Consider the following 19,553-nt stretch of genomic DNA (forward strand, 5'->3'; position numbering starts at 1 on the left):
TTGATCAGTTTTGTTAAACAGTTTTCCCCATATGGAGTTCTGGCCGAACGGGTTTCACGTCACCGAGATAGATGTGCTTTCCCTTGCCGCACGCTTGTGCCAGCCCAGTGCTGGTGTGGCATATTAAAAGAGCCACCGTTTTGATGGTGGCATTCATTATTTACTACTCAGAAAGCACTGTGCTAAATCCTGGGATAATCAGAACAGAGAAGGATCCTGTCTAAGAGGGAAGATGGGAGAGGCGCCAATAACCACTTGCATTTCAAATGAAATAACACATTTTCAAATGAAAGAATTCAAGCGGCTGCCTTGTCTTTTCTCTGTTAGGTTTCGTTTTATTTCAGGTGCAATTAGGTCAGTTAGTCCTGCCAAATCTTCCCCCTCCCCCTTCTACACACAATTTTATTGTTCATTCTCCTCACATCGCAGAGATAAATTTTCTCATGTTGATATTTTATCGGGGGCTCATTAACGTCCATGTGGTTGGTTCAAGCGTTATGTGAACTGGACCTTTAAGTATTAACGTTTACTTTATTTTACCTTTTTTCATTGTTATCATTTCATTATTCATTCTCCCTACTTTTTTTATGTGGATCATTTGTGTGGGGCTTACAAATGTCCCAGAATGGAAAATGAGCCCAAAGTTTCCCAATCTTTTTAAAATCTGAAAACTATTGGTTGAGCTGTAAATACCACTGGTCACTATGAATCTCAGAGTTCCTAGCACCCTTGTCTTTTAAGAGAGTCGATTACATTAAGATGGCTAAAGAGAGCCCTTGTTAAAATATTTGTTAATAATAATAATTGTGGTGTTTGTTAAGCATTGACTATGTGACCAGCCCTGGGGTCGATGTAAGCTAGTCAGTTTGGACACAGTGTCTGTCCCACATAGGGCTTGCAGTCTCAAACCTTTTTTTTTACAGATTAGGTAACAGAAAAGTGAAGTGACTTACCCATGGTCACCCAGCAGATGTGTATCCACTCCAGAGCTTGGCACCTAGTAATTGTTTAACAAGTACCATAATTATTATTAAGTGGTGGAGTCAGAATTAGAACCCAGGTCCTTCTGACTCCAAGATCCTTCTGATTCCCAAACCGGAAGGAATTGTTTTGACGATAGACCTGGAAATGAGTTACCACATGTACATTAATCTTTCTCACTGACTGCTTAAAGAAAGGTCAGCTCTTCTGTCATGATACCGTAAGGCAGACATGTATTTTTGTCCCCATTTTTACAGACGGGGAAGTTGAGGCCCAGAAACATTAAGTGAATCCTCCAAGATCACACAGCAGGCAAGTGGGAGCTGAGCTGAGAACCCAGGTTTCCCGAGTTCGTGCTACCTAGTGCTGTTCCCTGCAAGCGTGGCCTAGTGGAAGGGGGCACAGGCCTGGGAGTCGGAGGAACTGGGTTCTAATCCTGGTTCAGCCACGTGCCTGCTGTGCATCCTTGGGCAAGCCACTTGACTTCTCTGTTCCTCACTTCCCTCATCTGCAAAATGGGGACTCCATACCTGTTCTCCTTCCTACTTAGACTGCGAGCCCCATGTGGCGCCTGATTATCTGGAATCTACCCCAGCGCTTAGAATGGTGCTCGGCACATAGTGTTTAACAAATAGTACAGTTATTTGTCTCGTTCTTATTATCATTACAATTATTGTTTCCAGATCGTGCTCCTTCTGCAAAATGACAGTATTCTTTCTTTACCATTCGTGCCCTAATGGCCAGACTCACAGGGCCCATGCTCTTTCCACTAGGTGACCCTGTCTATTCTTCTCTCTACATCCCCTGATTGTGTCATTCTTAAACTGAAACCTCTCAGATGACAATAATTTATATTCATTCAATCGTATTTATTGAGCGTATGTTTTCAACTCACTTTGAACAGCATCAAGCGCATCACAACATACAAATGTACATGTAGAAATGCTAATGATAGGATAGTACTGATCCATACATCAGTATAAAAGCGAGACATTTCATTTTGAAATGAATGTATGTTGAATCTGATATTTTTCTTTCAAAGATTTTATATTTAGCCTCAGAAGCACAGAGAAAAGCTGCACTTTATTTTTTTAAATTTGCTTGTGCATGGAGGATCACGCTAGGGAAAAGGTTATAATAATTCAGAACTCAGTACAGCACCTTGTACATCATTAACATTCACTAAACTTTTTAACAGAGAATAACAACTAGAATCTTACCTGAGGACTTTTCAGTATTGTCTCTGGGGAACACATGAATATGAAACAATTTGGAAAGCACTGGCAACAACTCATTTGCATAATGATGGATTTTATTTAATGCTAAAGAGCAAATATGCAGAATAGTCAATAGAATGGAATGGCATTCCATTCTACAGATGCAGGTCAGAGGATGAGCTACATGAGATCACGTTGTTGGAAAGCCCCAATAGCAATAATAATTGTTGTATTTGTTGAAAGCCTACTATGTGCCAAGCACTGTACTTAAGCACTGAGGAAGAAACAAAATATTTGGGCTGGATACAGTCCCTGTCATACATGAGGCTCACAGTTTAATGGGGAGAAAGAATAGGTATTTAACCCCCCCCTTTTTAGATGAATAAAAATAAATGTGATATTTGTTAAATGCTTACTATGTGCCAAGCACTGTTCTAAGTGCTGGGGTATATACAAGGTGATCAGGTTAGACACAGTCCCTGTGCCACCTGAGGCTCAGTCTTAATCCTCATTTTACAGATTAGGAAACTGAGGAACAGAGAAGTTAAATGATTTGCCCAAGGTCACACAGCAGACATGTGGCAGAGTTAGGATTAGAACCCGCACCCTCTGACTCCCAGGCCAGTGCTCTTACCATTAGGCCACAGATATGAGGCATAGAGAAGTGAAGTGCCCAAGGTCACACAGCAGGCAGGTGGCAGAGCCAGGATTAGAACACAGGACTCCTGACTCCCAAACCTGTGCCCTTTCCACTAGGAAGACCAAATACTATTCTTTTCAATCGTGTGAATACTCGTGTGTCTAAAGCAAGTAAAAAGAGAAGCACCTTAAAAAAATGAAAAAAAAAAATGTGAGCAGTAGGATTTGTTGCTTAAAGTTGCTTCATGTTGTGCTCCTTTCGAACCTAGTGATTTTTGTTGTGATTGATCCCTGGGTCACTTGTCAGTTGAGCTAGATTGTAGGTAAGGCAACATGGCTGCCTTTCCCCCTTCCTTTTGCCCACCTATGGATCAGGCCGGGAATCCTCACTTTTGACGGATGATTTTTCAATAGTGCTGGCATCTCTTTCTTCTCCCTCTCTTACATCTTCTCCTCAGCATGCCCGGAGTCGGGGGTTTGCCCTGAGCCCCACCTGTCAGCTCTTGGGGAGGGGACAGGTATGAGAATCATCATCATCAAGGAACTTAAATTACCATCAGTCAGGGCAACTTTTGGAGTTTCTGGAGAGGGATCGGAGGGGCAACTGAGGTTAAGTGTCTCCCTAACAGGTGGCATCTGTAGAGAACCAGCCTGACAGTGGATTTTGGATGGGCCTGGGAGTCAGAAGGTCATCGGTTCTAATCCCGGCTCCAACACTTGTCTGCTGTGTGGCCTCGGGCAAGTCACTTCACTTCTCTGGGCCTCAGTTACCTCATCCATAAAGTGGGTATTGAGACCGTGAGCCCCACATGGGGGACAGGGACGGTGTCCAACTCACTATGCTGTATCTACCCCAGCACGTAGTGCAGTGCCTGGCACATAGTAAGCGCTTAACAAATATCAGTATTATTATTATTGTCAGAGCCCTAAAACCTTGATCTCCAAGGAACTGGGCATGCAGGCCATCAGTAAATAGCCTTACATGGATTATTGTCCTGGCTTTTAGAAAAGTCTTCCACCGGTTATGTTTCATTTCCTATCTAGATTTCATGGGCGATCTATATTTCACAAGGTCTCCGGGGCAAGCCGATGCCATCACACCTCTTCCTTTAAACTCTTTCGGGCTTCTTGGCTGTGCCATTTCTAGAAAAGGGTACTGGCTCCTTAATCCTTTAGAATTCTGAGACTACAATGTGAATGTTAAGCCAGTAGCAGTCAGATCCACAGACGTTTCTTAACCTGAATTCTGGGCACATTTTCACCCTGTTACAAATTCTGCCTGTGGGGAATGAGGAAGCAAAGAGCCATTACACAGCAACACCGACTGACGTGCCAGATGAGAGCCAACTGCACAGCATTAAGTGTAGTATATTGGAAACACAAACAATCGAAACACACACAGATTACTGGTTTGGAGGCATATGAAGAGATGTGGTTGCCTAATGAGAAAAGCACAGACCTCGGAATCGGTAACTTGAGTTCTACTCCCGATTCTACCACTTGATGATTGTGGTATTTGTTGAGTGCTTATTATATGCCCAACACTGTGCTAAGTACTGGCCTCGATACAACATCATCAGGTCCCACATGGGTTGGCAGTTTAAATAGGAGGAATAACAGATATCGAATCCCCATTTTGCAGATGAGGGAACTGAGGCACAGTTAAGTTACTTGCCTAAGGTCACACACAAAGTAAATGGTGGAGCTGACTCTTAGGCCCATGCTCTTTTCACTAGGCAATACTGCTTTTCTCCTGCTCCTCACCACTTTCCAGCTGTGTGATCTTGAGCGAGTCATTAACTCCTCTGTGTCTGTTTCCTCATTTGTAAAATGGGGATTGACCCCCTGTTCTTCCTCCCATTTAGACTTTGAGTTAATAATAATAATAATAATAATAATAATAATAATGTTAGTATTTGTTAAGCGCTTACTATGTGCCGAGCACTGTTCTAAGCGCTGGGGTAGACACAGGGAAATCGGGTTGTCCCACGTGGGGCTCACAGTCTTAATCCCCATTTTACAGATGAGGTAACTGAGGCACCGAGAAGTTAAGTGACTTGCCCAAAGTCACACAGCTGACTTCATGAGGGATTGTGTCTGATCTGACTGCCTTGTAATCTGGTGTTAAATGTAGTGCATGGCAATTGATAGTGATAAGTAGTTCATAAATACCATTATTGTAGTTGTTACTGTTATTCCTTTGTAAAATGCTTGGGAATAATCAATGTGTCCTATTTATGATTTTCATCAAATCCTCTGCATTTTCTATATACTATATTTCAGATCATGTTTTAGCGCATAGTAAACTCATTACTGGCACGGACTACGTCTACCAGCTCTGTGGGATTGTACTCTCCTAAGCACTTAGTAAAGTGTACGACCCATAGTAAGCGCTCAATAAATACCATTGTTCGACTGACTTTGTCAAGCACACGGTTAATCTGCAGACAAGCAGGTTTGAAGCTGATGTCCAGGCAAATTCTGTTACTGATTACCAAATCTTAGTGAGGTGATGACACCTTTCCCAGGTAAACTATGAACTGCTTTTGGGGCAAGGATGGCCTCTGCTAACTTTTGTGGTACTCTGCTTTCGCAAGCAGTTAGTGCACTGAGCTCAGTAAGTGCTCAATAAATGCCACTGATTGAGTGAACTAAAAGTGGAAAAGGGGCATATGAATAGTCCAATTAAAATGTCCAATAAATGAGTTGCATATATATTCGATGACGGAATACCTTCTCCCATTTGAGGGAAGACATAAATGTATCTTCTGTAGTGGAATATAATGAAAACTGTGGTATTTAAGCACTTATTACGTGCCAGGCACTGTACTGAGCACTGGGATGGATACAAGCAAATTGGTTTGGACACCGTCCCTGCAGCGTGGCTCAGTGGAAAGAGCACGGGCTTTGGAGTCAGAGGTCATGAGTTCGAATCCCGGATCTGCCACTTGTCAGCTGTGTGACTGTGGGCAAGTCACTTAACTTCTCTGGGCCTCAGTTACCTCATCTGTAAAATGGGGATTAAGACTGTGAGCCCCATGTGGGACAACCTGATTCCCCTATGTCTACCCCAGCGCTTAGAACAGTGCTCTGCACATAGTAAGCGCTTAACAAATACCAACATTATTATTATTATTATTACATAGGGCACACAGTCTTAATTCCCACTTTACAGATGGGGTAACTGAGACACAGAGTAGGAAGTGACTTGCCCAGAGTCACACAGCAGACAAGTGGCAGAGCAGGGATTAGAATCCAGGTCCTTCTGACTCCCAGGCCCATGTTCTATCTACTAGGCCACTCTGTTTCTCTTTATCCCTCACCCCGAGGAGAGAGGTTCTCCCATCAGACTTCTTCACTAATAATGCTTCTGACACTAGGAGAGGCACAACTCGGGGCTGGAGGTTGGTTTGACCCAATATGCTGCTTCTCGGTTCCTACTTCAGATTTTGCTTCATTAGAAAGGCAGTAAACATAGTTATCGATGTCTGCGAATTTTCCACTGGGGCACAACAGACCTGCCCTGTGCCCGTATTCTGTTAAATCTACTGCTTCCCTCGAGGTTAGCAGCAAGACTGTTTCTTTGCAACCTCATTCACAACATGTTCAGGAGCCGTATTAGTGGAAGCTCCCAGGGGTTGGGCAGCTTCCATTTTGCATGTTTGCAATACCACCTAGCCTGACGAGGACCCTCCATGAATACTAAATGATGTCGGGAATAAGGTTAGCAGCTGATCTCTGTCCCAGTTCCCCTCTTCATGGGCTGGGTGCAGCAAGTTTTTGGAAAGCCTGTACCTACAGACCGTCGGGGTAAGGTGGTCCCCAGGGGAGAGAATGGGAACTTAATAACAACTCTAATTCAAAGTGTCAGCGGGAGAGGAAATATAAGGAGCAGTAAAAAAAAAGTGGCAAATTGCTGTTTCTTCTGGGAGAAAGGCAAAGAGTCGCAAAAAAATCCTAGCGACTCAGGAGGGTTACATTAACATGGTTCAGATAAAGACTTTTTAAACCAGCAGTCTCCAGTGCCTCCCCATAGGTATCATTAATACTGTACGAGATAGAACTGTGAGCTGTGTTTCACCGCATGTGCTATAAAATGCTCCCAAGTAGCGTAGCCTATCCAAAGGTGAATAATAAATACGATGAGAACCCAGAAGTGTTGGGCTTATGTGGTTGTTTATTCTGCAGCAATTGCAGCACAAAGGAAGCTGATCGCTTTTCTAATGCCTTGAATCAAACAGCAGGTATCCGTGGCCTCAAGGTAAGAAATATTAAGCGTTAGCCAACCTCCAGCCTTGAAACATCGGAGAGGCGGGATCTAAAGGGATGGCTCAGAGCTGCTCTCTGCAAGAGTCTTTTCTTTCTCTGCCTTCCATATGCTGGCATCTGGAGGGCAGAAAAGCCCCATCGCCCAACGCTTCTTGTGTTTTAGAACGTGTCATTTTTCATACGGGAAGAAGACTGCACATGATGAGGTTTAAAATGATCACGGTTAGTTGGCTTTCTAAGTGAGGTTGAGTCAGATGAGATGGATTACAGTGCATTACACACACACGCATTGCCTCAACGCCGATGAACTGGCTACATGCCAGAACTTTGCCGTTGGTCACCGTACCCTGGCACAGTTACCGCTTGGAGGTCGTGTATGGTCCCTAGACTATGCTAGTAAAAAGGTTCGAGAAGCTATTCGTTTTCATTCATTCAATCATATCTATTAAGCGTTTACTAAGCACTTGGGAAAGTACAGTGCAGCAATAAAGAGTGACCATCCCTGCCCACAACAAGCTCACCGTCTGGATGTGTCTGCACATCGTCAGCTCCTTGTGGGCCGAGAACGTCTACCAACTCTGTTATATCGTACCGTCCCAAACACTTATTACAGTGCTCTGCACACAGTGTTTCACCTTTATGATGGACTGATTAGATCACATCTACCAACTCTGCTGAATTGTACTTTCCCAAGCGCTTAGTGCAGCGTTCTGCACACAGTAAGTGCTCAATAAATGCCCATTTATTGATCGATAAAAAAATAAGTCTTTGTCTCATAGCCACAGGAAAGATTTGACACCATTGTTAGATGGTGCTGGGTTAAAGTGTCTTCTGAGACCTAGGTAATTTCAAAACATTTAATCACCAGATTTGAAAACGGGTAAGGGAATTACAGAGAAGAAAAGGAAAAGGGGACGGAGGGTACCAGTATGGAGTAATGCAGTTTGAAGGAGAATAGGACGGGAGACGAGAGTTTAGTCAGGGCAGGCTTCCTGGAGGAACTATGATTTAAGAAGACCTTTGAAGATGGGGTGCTTTTCAATGGCCTGCTTTTAAGAGCACGGGCTTTGGAGTCAGAGGTCATGGGTTCGAATCCCGCTCGGCCACTTGTAAGCTGTGTGACTGTGGGCAAGTCACTTCACTTCTCGGTGCCTCAGTTCCCTCATCTGTAAAATGGGGATTAAGACTGTGAGCCCCACGTGGGACAATCTGATTCCCCTGTGTCTACCCCAGCGCTTAGAACAGTGCTCGGCACATAGTAAGCGCTTAACAAATACCAACGTCATCATCATCATCATCAATGCCCGGTCTCACCAGATGAAAAGCACTTTGAGGTCAGGGATCATATATATAAAATATTTCCCCAATTGATTACTCCAATATTCTGCACACAATAGGCAGTCAAGAAATATTATTGATTGGCTAATGCAGATTTGGAGAGTTGCAGTCCAAGACTTCATTCAATTGTATTTAATGAGTGCTTACAGTGTGAGGACCACTGTACTAAGCGCTTGGAAAGTACGATTTGGCAACAGATAGAGACAATCCCTACCCAATAACAGGCTCACTGTCTAGAAATCTCTCCTGGCCATAGTCATTCCTACACCTTTCAAGTCTCATCAGCTGCAGATGATGTAATCAATGAGATACAAGTGCATAAGTCCAAATGTACCCAAGTGCTTCTCTTTTATATTAAAGGCGAAAGATGGTGGGGTTAACTAGGAGATGAGAGGAATAATAATAATGTGTGGTATTTATTAAGTCCTTATTATGTAACAAACACGGTACTAAGCACTAGGATAGGTTCAAAATGTGTTGGGTAGTTGCAGTAGAGAAGCAGCGTGGCTCAGTTGAAAGAGCACGGGCTTTGGAGTCAGAGGTCATGAGTTCGAATCCCAGCTCTGCCACTTGTCAGCTTTGTGACTGTCGGCAAGTCACTTAACTTCTCTGGGCCTCAGTTACCTCATCTGTAAAATGGGGACTAAGACTGTGAGCCCCACGTGGGACAACCTGATTCCCCTCTGTCTATCTACCCCAGTGCTTAGAACAGTGCTCTGCACATAGTAAGCGCTTAACAAATACCAACATTATTATATGGCTCACAGTTCAAGTAGGAAGGAAAACAGATTTTGCATCCCCATTTTACAGATGAGGAAACAGGGGTACAGAGAAGTCAGGTGATTTGCCCAAGGTCACACAGCAAACAAGTGTCAGAGCTGGGCTTAGAGCACCAAACCTTTGGCTTCCAGACCAGCGCCCTTTCCACTGGGCCACGCTACTCCTTTAGTGTTTGGCAACGTCACTGAGCAGGAGTGTAATATTTCTGCTTGGCTTTCTAATATGTGTTTTTACCCAATACTCAGACCTCATTCATTTCAACACTTCATGTACTGATTAGAACTACAGCACTATGGAGACATATGCTAGGCAAAAATGAGAGTTTGAGATCATTTTGATTACACAAAAATGAAAATCATCAATAAACTCATTAGAAAAAAGTAACTGCTAGTCAAATTGGCACTTTTTATAATCATAAGGAATTCATGATAGGTGACCTGACATAATAACCTTACTTTTGGAAGGGAAGTCTACTAATTCGGCAAGTTTCTCATTCAGAACGAAGAGCCGATCCATCAGATTCCATTCGTTTAATGTATTTAAGAACACAGAGACAAAAAATAGAAACTGGGCCCTTTGAAATGTACCGTATACAAAAGCCATAATCGGAAAATATATTTCTTGCAAATTTATTTCCAGAGATAAGCACATGAGCAGAATGCAAAAATTTCCTGTTTTCTCATTTCCTGCTGCTGCTTTCACAGTACTATCTTGAGGCTTTTGTCTACCAACTCTTTTGTATGGCCCTTTCCCAGGAGCTTACAATAGTGTTCTGCACACAGTAAGTGTTCCATAAATACTACTGATTGGTTGATATAACAGGTCTAGATCCAGAGATTTTATGGTTGATTCAGGGCTAGAATAGTGAGATCTCGATTTTTCAACTTCTTTAGGTAAAACGTTTTCAGGGTTGTTTTTTTCCTAAAATATCTGAATAATTGCGGCCAAAGTGTATTTTTCAGGTTTCCAATACGGACTGGCAGTTTTTGTCCTATGGCATGGTGATCGGCTGAGGTAGAGATGGAATTTTAATAAGGATGTGTGGGTGGGGAGAGTGTAGGTAGGCCTGTCAGATGTGAAGGTGGGAGTTAGAGATAGGATGTGTGAGAGGGGTTGGCAGTGAAATAGATTCATTCAATAGTATTTATTGAGCGCTTACTATGTGCAGAGCACTGTACTAAGCGCTTGGAATGTACAAGTCGGCAACAGATAGAGACAGTCCCTGCCGTTTGACGGGCTTACGGTCTAATAGATGAGATCGCGGTACAGTGAGTCTGTTGATAAGAGATGACTCGGGGAAGGATTCCTGGAGGAGATGTGATTTCATAAATACCTTGACGATGGGGAGAGTGTTGATGTGTTGGATTTGAAGTGGGAGGGTGGAGGGCAAGAGAAAGAGGTTGATAGAGACGGGAATGAGGCACAATAAGCAGGCTGGCTTTAGACAAATGAAGCGTATGAACTGGGGTGTAATAGGAGAATGAAGGAGAAGAATGCAGTTTTGAGTGCCTTAAAGCTGACAGATGTAGTTTCAGGAAATGATGATTTGGGAAAGCAGCATTAGAAGCAGAAGCAGCCTGGCACATGGTGTAGTGGTTAGAGCACAGACCTGGGAGTCAGAAGATCATGGGTTCTAACCTTGGCTCTGTCACCGTCTGCTGTGTGACCTTGGCCAAGTCACGTCACTTCTCTCTGTCAGTTACCTCGTCTGTAAAATGGAGACTGAGCCTGAACCCCACGTGGGACAGGAACTATGTCCAACCTGATTTGTTTGTTTCTGTACCAGTGCTTAGTACAGGAACTGCACCTAGTAAATGCTCAACAAATAATAAGCAAGCTTTATTAATATTTGAAAAGTGTTCAGATGCAACTAATTTCAAGCTGGTATGGTTCAGAGTGTCCCTGGCTCTATCCTTCTGCATGTTTTTTTAATTATTATTATTATTATTTTCAAAGAGCATATAAGCCCCTAAGTTATAGCATTAGTTTCCTTGCATCTTTATTATTTCAAATAACATACAGTGAATAACATTCAGTGCCTTGGATTGAAGGTAATGCTTTGTATGTTTTCATTTCTAAAAAGATGTACTGCCCACATCGGTAGATAGTAAAGGTGATGGGCAGGGAATGTGTCTGTTTATTGTTATACTGTAGTCTCAGGAGCTCTCGGGACAATGCTATGCACACAGTAAGCGCTCAGCAAATAAGATTGAATGAGATGCGATTGAATGAAAGGTATCGGAACAACTGTGCCAGGCCGTTGTGACATTTCTTCTCCATTCCTGTGATTATGCTGACCTCTGGTGCTTGGATGAACCTCTTCCAATCAGGCATCTTTAAAGAGAAGGTGACTTAACTCCGAAATGAAATAAACCATCCTGCACAAACTCCAAATTTATCTACTTCATCATAAATGAAGGCTGGAAAGAGTAAATGTGGAGTGGGTACCTGTCTGATAGAGGGAAATCAGCTTCCTACTGCTTGTGAAAACACCCCGAAAAATCTCTGAAAGCTATTTTTCTTACGGTATTTGTTGAGCGCTTCCTCTCTACAAGGCACTGTATTAAGTGCTGGGGTAGATACAAGCTAGTCAGATTGGACACAGTCCAGATCCCACGTGGGTCTCACAGTCTTAATCACCAATTTACAGATGAGGTAACTGAGGCACAGAGAAGTGAAGTTACTTGCTCGAGGTCCCACGGCAGACAAGTGGGGGAGCTGGGATTAAAACCCAGGTCCTCCTGGCTCCTCAGGTCTGTGCTCTATCCACTAGACTATTCTGCCCTCTCTTTAATGCGGGACAGAAAAGTGCAAGAGTGATTCTCACTGCCCTCTGCATCACTCCTTCCCAGGCAATCTGCCTCCCGGTTAGGTAGGGGCACGCTAAAAGAAGAAGGATCTCAGCGGCTGCACGTCCGGCCTCCGTGCCAATGCTTAAAAGAAAAATTGTTGCCGTTGGGCTTCCTGGCATCCAGGGCTTCTGCTGCACTGGTGACTAGAGAGAGCAAAATATTACCCCTGCCTCCTCAACTTATGAGTTAGAGGGATAACCAAAATAACCAGACAACTGTGCTGTGATGAGCTGAAACTGTAGAAAGGGCGAGCGGAAAAATGGCTTAAAAGACTCGGTGAGGCAGCTGCCGAAATCAGCTGCAGAGCAATGATCAATGGGGTGATTTTCTCGGAGGGGAGAATTTGGTCAGGAAGTGCCTCTAAAAGGAGAAGCAAATAGCACCAGTCACTGCGGTGCAACTGTGCAGCAAGGGTCATATGCAATCTCTACATGCATATGTAGGAAAGTGGATCACACATTAGTTTCATCAGCCATGCCCCACATTGGTAAAATTCTTCTTCCGCTTTAGAGTTTAGTCCATCATAACTGGACTCATCAGCTCCTTCACAAACACTGATAAAATTGCACCATCAGTATCATCATCTTTAAACCCAAAAGGTGTCCGGAGTACTAGACGAATGATGAGGGCCACTCTCTTCACAAGTAAAATAAGACGGCGGTTGGCAGTACACACTATTGTCTTTACCTTTCAGTCAGACAGAGCTACATTGGAAAGCTTTAAAGACACTCCCCACTCTGCTTTTCTGGCAACACAGGAATCAGGCCTTATAAAATAGTAAAAAAGAAAATAAAAAACTGAACTCCCGATTAAGTCTGACCCAGAGATGACGGCAAGCAAGAGATGCAGAAAACAGATTTTTTTTTTCCCCCTCTCCTATGATTCGACTTTCTTTGTAAGCTTTACTGCTCCGCCATTCAGACCATTTCTAAGTTCAGCTATAACGACACTTTTCTTTCCAATTAACGTCATTCATTTTGAAAAGATGGGCTGTCTTAGAAGCTATGTTTTTGTGTACCAATTAAGAGACACTGTACAGCAACCTGCCCTGAAGACCGATATTTAACCAACCTTCATCTTGGTCTAGAACACATCAAAGGGCTGATGTTTACACTAGATTTCCTCTGAAATTGTGATCAGAGTCAAACTCCACTAGCCCTGAGAAGCCCTTGATGTCACCTCTGAAGACCCACTTTTGAAATCCAGATAAAGGGAGAGGTTTCGCTTAAAAAATACTTTGTTATACACATCAAAGACACAATCTGTGCCTTATAACTTGGATTACAATTAAGAAATGACTGTGATTGACAAACTCCTGAACTTTATTAAACTTTGGTAACAATGAATTGAATGAATTCCAGGCATATACATACACTTGCAGCTTATCTGCTTACAGGTTGCATTTCCAGCAGCTTTGAAATACGTTTAATGCCTAGCATCTTATATTCATAATTTGCTTTTTTTGTTGTTGTTATGCTACCCAGTGTATTGTAGAAATACTTGACTATCTCTTTCTTTGAATTTGTATTTTTAGGATTTTTATTTGGAAAGCATATGGTGTCCTATATCCTCTTCTTTTTCTCTTTTTCTTCTTTATACCTATTTTACTTGCTTCCGTTTCTCTTTGGTTCTAATAATAAAACATACACAACATACATTTTCTGAGAGTTTCTTAAATATAAAAATACTTTCTTGCATTTACATTTCTAGAGAGGTTAACGTTGCTAAAAATTATTATTCCTCATAACTTTTCCAACAGGGAAGTGAATATTAATCCTATTTCAATTCACAAACTTTCAATCAGTCAGTGGTATTTACTGAGCGCTTACCGTGTGCAGAGCTTGGTACTAAGTTGTTGGGAGAGAACAATGCAATGAACTTAGAGTCAAGAAGAGCCCATTATTGGGCAGGGAGTGTCACTATCTGTTGCCTAATTGTACATTCCAAGAGCTTAATACAGTGCTCTGCACATAGAAAGCGCTCAATAAATATGATTGAATGAATGGAGTGGGGGACAGACGTTAATATAAATGAATAAAGGATATGGACATGTGCTGTGGGGCTGGAAGGCTTGTGCTCTATTCCCTGAATCTCCAGCCTATATTGCTGATATTCAATGAAGGAACTTGAGAGAAAATAATGCATTTTAATTAAGTAGATAAATACATCATTAATTCACTTTAAATGAGCGGGTGGGCAAAGTTTAAAAAGGTTTTTCAATAGGATATCTTCAAAACAGCCATATAATGTTAAAGTCAATAGAAATAATAGTTACCTGAATCTATTTTGTCCATTTTGGGGTATGTTTTTGAAAAGGACATTCTTCTTTTCCAGCCTGGAGCATTAGATGTTGCTGAGGAATATTTGTCTGAGAAAACGAGCCCCCCCCCCCCGCAAAAAAAATGTATCATACAATTTGATCATTTAAGTATTATGCAATTCCTCACCACAATTATTTCAAGGAAGTCTGAATAGTTTACAAATGCAATCAATTCTGAAAACATTTGGGGGAGTTTTAATGATGGCAAAATTAATATTCCCAAGAACATTAGTGCCATGAAGAAGATCACTCAGAAGTCATGAGTGGAAAGGAAAAACATTTCTTGACCATAAAGAGCTACACTTTCCCCTTCACAAGAGGAGATTTATATGTCTGTGTGTTTGAAGATGAGGAGAACTCCTTCTTCATGTTCCTGAGCTTTCCATCAAGTTCTCCACCTCTCCAAAGGTTAGACACCTTGGGAACTGTGATTGCGGCAGTATGTGGAATTCAGGGGAGGCAGGTCCTCGATCACATAATCTGTAAGTGAAGGGCTCAATCCCCAAGCAAGGCCACGACTCTGAAAGCGTGCACGAGAGAGTTTTAGCTAAGCTCACTCTGGGTCCAAAATGCCCTCCAAGGGGAACCTATCTATGTTTGGCACGGGGAGGAGGGAATACAAAGCCAAGTGTCCCTCTGAGAGAGGACTGTGAGGTAAAAGGTCACTGACCCAACAACAACATTGAAAAAAACACAATTATTGACCCACTGGATATCAGGGAATGGGAGGAAAATTGTGCTCTTTTTCTATTTCCTGAAATACATTATTTACTGCCGCAACATATGACAAAACCCACAACTAAAAACGTTATTTCTAAAGCATCTTTTAAACAAAATGTTGCTCCGCCCTTTCTTTCTTCCAAAAACTGAATAGCTGGCTGAGGGTGTGTGCCCTGTATTAATACTAGTTTACCCTTTCAGTGTGTGCAATTCATAAATTTTCTAGATGCTGCATAACATGACGCAATCACCATCACTATTGGAAGATGGCAACGGTGGAAGGAGAACCAGGCAAGGCAGGATGGAAAAAACTTGAAATGTAATCTGTTGAGCATGCTGACAGGAGTGTTCCTGGGAGATATTAGGAGGGAAGTGGGATTTGATCGATACTGATCCAAAAATCTTAGTTCTTCCCCCACAGTGCTTACGGTGCCTATTGTCAGGTGTCTCCTAGAAGATCTGAGTATTTTTAAACATGAAATAATAATAATAAAAACAACCTGATTCACAGAGCCACCAAGTTGAAGAAGAGGCAGTGAAGGTTGCGTAAAAAGATGTAAGAGGTGGTGAAGGAGAGACAGGAGAGGTAATTTTTTTTGTTGTACCTTTACATGGTACCATGACCTGAACGGAAGGCTATTCTTCCAAATTATCATTCTGCCAAGCTAACACAACTGTGTTTTGCTTTTGAATGGAAGAGACTAGAACAGTGTATTTTCTAGATGGGAGGAGGTCACATTTCTAAAATCAACCCATTTATGTCTGAGTGGATGTATGAGAATATGACAGAAGACCTCTGAATCTCTGATTATTGGTCCCGTATTTCCTCTTTCCTAATCAAGTGGAGATAGAGCAGATCAACCAAAGGAAATCACCCCTGCCAGCTCCAAACTTGTGTCCAGTCAAGGAGTAGGAAGTTAGAATTGAGTGGGGAGATTAGGGATAAAGGAGGGAAGGCCCGGTTTGGGAATTCCAAGACGGTGTGTATGGGTTTGGAAGTCTGAGGAGTAAATTGAGGAACAAGGGGCAGATCCAAGATCTGGGAAATATGGGTTTGAAGTGAAGATGAGGTATAGGTTAAGTTCAGGAGTGTAAAATGGCATTTGGGGATGGATAAGTGTACCCAGATAAGAGGAATTAGGGATCCAGTGTGTGGTGGTTGGGGCGACCCATAAACAATTGCCAGAATTGTCAACTTGAAAATGATTATTTTTTCATGTCAGCTCTAATAACCTGGGCTCCTTTTTACCTCAGCTACTCTCCTCTACACTGTAAGCTTGTTGTGTGATGATTGACAGACTGACTGACAAAATATACCATGCTCCCTGTTCCTTAGGATCACTGTTTGCCAGGGTGACATAGAATGATGGAAATGGCATCAATTAACATGCATTGGGTACTCACTGGGTGCACAACACTGCCTTAGACACTGTGCAAGAAACTTACAATGAGTGTTCACGTGGTCTGCCAGGGAAAATTTAATGTCTGTTTCTAGAGGCAGACAAAGCACCTTATATGAGAAGAATTCTTCTGATTTCCAGGGAAAAAGCAGTACAAAATATTCAATTAATAAAGGATTAACTTCCCTCAGCTGTCTTTATGATTTCAAGAGATGGCAACACTCAGCATTCCTCAGAGCACTCTGATAACCAAAAAAAAAATGTGCTCATGGACTTTGATAGATTTGAGTGGCATTTTCTGAAGTTCAGAGAGTAGAAACCCAATCTTCAAAAGAGCAAAATTCAACAAGAAAAAGCAGGAAAAGAATTGGCTTTTCTTTTCCCCCTGTGGCCTTGTATTTCCTGACATAGTACTGTGGCTCTGTCTTATTGCATGATAAAATGCTTTACAACCAATTTGTGCATGGGGTAAGAGATGAGAGGTTGTCAAAAAGATTGCAGTTAACCCCTAAACTAACCCTTTCAGAGAGCAATCGTGCCTGCTTGAAAGAAAGGCAAGTCACTGGAATGAAAGTGATAATTGCTATTCCGTTAGTAGAGCAAGAAAATGTCAACCATTTAAAAACAATCCCCAAGAGTAAAATAAAGCTTTCTGGTAGGGAAATCCTCTGAAGCCGAACTTTAGCGTGACAAAATGTCAGAACATCTATATAGGTCTTTAAAGGTTCCTTTCTGATTCCTAAGTAGCTTATATTATTGAGAGTCAAAAAGATGCCTTTAGGAGTAGAGAAGTTTGTTTTGTCCTAAAGTGTTAGGAGGAGGGTGGATTGACTTAGCAAGAAATTCCAGTGTATGACAGTTTTCCTATTATTTGAGAGTTGAATTCTTGCAAAATCCCAAGGGAAGGAAAACACACTGCAAGACTCACCTGTTCCAACATCACACACATGAAGTTTCTACTGATAGCATGGCACTGAGACCAAAGTAGCTTCAGTTGCCAAAGATTAATTTCCACTCCATGGGGTGATGGGCAATACTGGTTCCTCAACCAACCTGAGCTGGACTGTTTTTAAGGAACTGAAGTGCTTACTTTGTGCCAAGCAGTGGACTAAGCATGGGGTACATACAAGATAGGGTGGATAGTTCCTGTCCCAGATGTGGTTCACAGCCTAAGTAGAGGGGAGAACAGGTATTGAGTCTCCATTTTCCAAATAAACTGAGGCCCAGAGAGTCAAGTCACTTGTCCAAGGTCACACAGAGCAGACAAGTGGCATAGGTAGGACTAGAACCCAGGTCTTTTGGTTTCTAGTCTTGTGCTCTTTCCAGTAGGCCATGCTGCTTCTAATTCCAAGGCTCTAGCTGGACCGGAGAGCTTCTGATCAGGATTAGAAAGGTCCAAGATAATGACTTTCCATTCTGGTAGCCTGCCCATCCCCCAGTCTCCACTTCCCTGCTCCTAAAAATAATCTCTTCCCCCTTTTCCCATTCACACACACCCAATGAAAAGTTGGTCAAAGGACTCTGTTGCCATATTGTACAGTCCAAGCGCTTAGTACAGTGCTCTGCACATAGTAAGCACTCAATAAATACTATTGAATGAATGACCCCGGTAGAAGAACTTTTCCTGATTTCCAAACAATGTTCTCCGCAAAGTGTGTAGTGAGAACATGCTTTTATGAGACAACTGGATGTACTTTAAAAAGAATTCCCAGTGAAATGTACTGAGAGTCTTACCTGGATACTGAACAAATCTGGGTTCCTTCTCTTTATTGTAAGTCCTATTTCCTGACTGGCCATGTGCTGAGGAGTTCCCTGGAACACTTCTGACCACTTCTCTTGGAAGATGAGTAAAGGAAGCATTCTCAGAATTCCTGCTTTTATCAGTTCCTTGGTAAACCGTTTTGGTTTTGGGGTTTGGAACCTGTGTTGCTGTGAGAAAAAAAAAATCCTCTTATACGAAACCCCTTTTTTTTTTTCTGAAGACTATTCAACATTGTGTCGGGTGGCATAAACAAAGACCAATGCTTAATAAAAATGAAGTTGTTAATTTAAAGACAAGTAATTAGTTGTGCTGTCCTGGTGGTATTTTTTTTTTTATTTCATTCAATCAATCAATGGTATTTACTGAGTACTTACTATGTGCCAGACACTGCTCTAAGCACTTCGGAGAGTATAATGCAAGAGAATTAACAGCCACGTTCCCTGCCCATAATGACAGTACAGTCTCACTAGGAGTTTTCATTTCTAAAAATGGTTAAAATGAGTCTGACTTCATGTGTTTTACCTTTTCTTGTCCCTGGATTAGTTGAGTTCTTTGGTTCCTCATAAAACCATTTCTTTTTTTTCACCCCTTTAAAGTTAGATTTCCTCATTTGCTGAGTATTATTCACTTGAAAAAGATGAAAAATATAATTGTTTCAAAACACAGTATGCTTTAATAATCAACCGATGTTATTTATTGAGCACTTACTGTGTGCAGAGCACTGTATTAAGCGCATGAGCGAGAACCATATAACAGTAGATAGGTGCCCTGCCCACAGCGAGCTTAAAATCTAGAGGGAGAATAAGAGATATACTGATCAGAAAATTAACTCTGAATGATAATTACACATTTTCATACGTTACTACTTAGAGAAGTACCTTGGCCTAGTAGAGAGAGCACGAGAATGGGAGTGAGAAGGACCTGGGTTCTAATTCTGGCTCTGACACTTATCTGTTGTTGTGACGTTGAGTGAATCACTTTACTTCTCTGTGCCTCAGTTATCTCCTCTGTGAAATGGGGATTAAGACCCAAGTAGGACAGGGACTGTGTCCAATGCAATCTGCTTGTATCCACCCCAGTGGCACATAGTAAGCACTTAACAAATGCCACAATTTTATGGAATAATGCATTAACTGCATCAGTTTATCATCTCTAATATTGCTTGGAAATAAAAGGATCTTTTCAAGTTCAAAAAGGGTATGTTGAAAAAATTTCATTGAATGGTATTTCTCAGCATTTCACAGAGAAAAATCCTTTTGCAAGAAGCGTGTGTGG

The 19,553-nt window shown here is 42.0% G+C and overlaps 1 protein-coding gene and 1 long non-coding RNA gene across 6 annotated transcripts in view; one reads left to right on the forward strand and one right to left on the reverse strand.

Annotated features, from left to right (window-relative positions):
- LOC103170786 overlaps positions 1–19,553 on the forward strand; it is a 168,839-nt gene that overhangs the window by 124,075 nt on the left and 25,211 nt on the right. The gene's annotated exons all lie outside the window — the stretch shown is intronic.
- Positions 13,378–19,553, reverse strand: part of C14H12orf50 (chromosome 14 C12orf50 homolog) — a 32,016-nt gene continuing 25,840 nt past the window's right edge. For 2 of the 4 annotated variants that reach the window (XM_007670085.3, XM_029078833.2), the window contains 4 exons: positions 18,801–18,905; positions 18,251–18,445; positions 14,352–14,444; positions 13,378–13,706 (listed from right to left, as the gene is read on the reverse strand). In XM_007670085.3, coding sequence (XP_007668275.1) covers positions 13,681–13,706; positions 14,352–14,444; positions 18,251–18,445; positions 18,801–18,905 — 419 coding nt within the window. In that variant the 3' untranslated portion in view covers positions 13,378–13,680. The remainder of the gene's footprint in view (positions 13,707–14,351; positions 14,445–18,250; positions 18,446–18,800; positions 18,906–19,553) is intronic. The other 2 variants (XM_007670084.2, XM_007670086.2) reach the window with 1 other exon arrangement.

Source organism: Ornithorhynchus anatinus, chromosome 14 (assembly GCF_004115215.2).
Source record: "Ornithorhynchus anatinus isolate Pmale09 chromosome 14, mOrnAna1.pri.v4, whole genome shotgun sequence".
NCBI lineage: Eukaryota > Metazoa > Chordata > Mammalia > Monotremata > Ornithorhynchidae > Ornithorhynchus > Ornithorhynchus anatinus.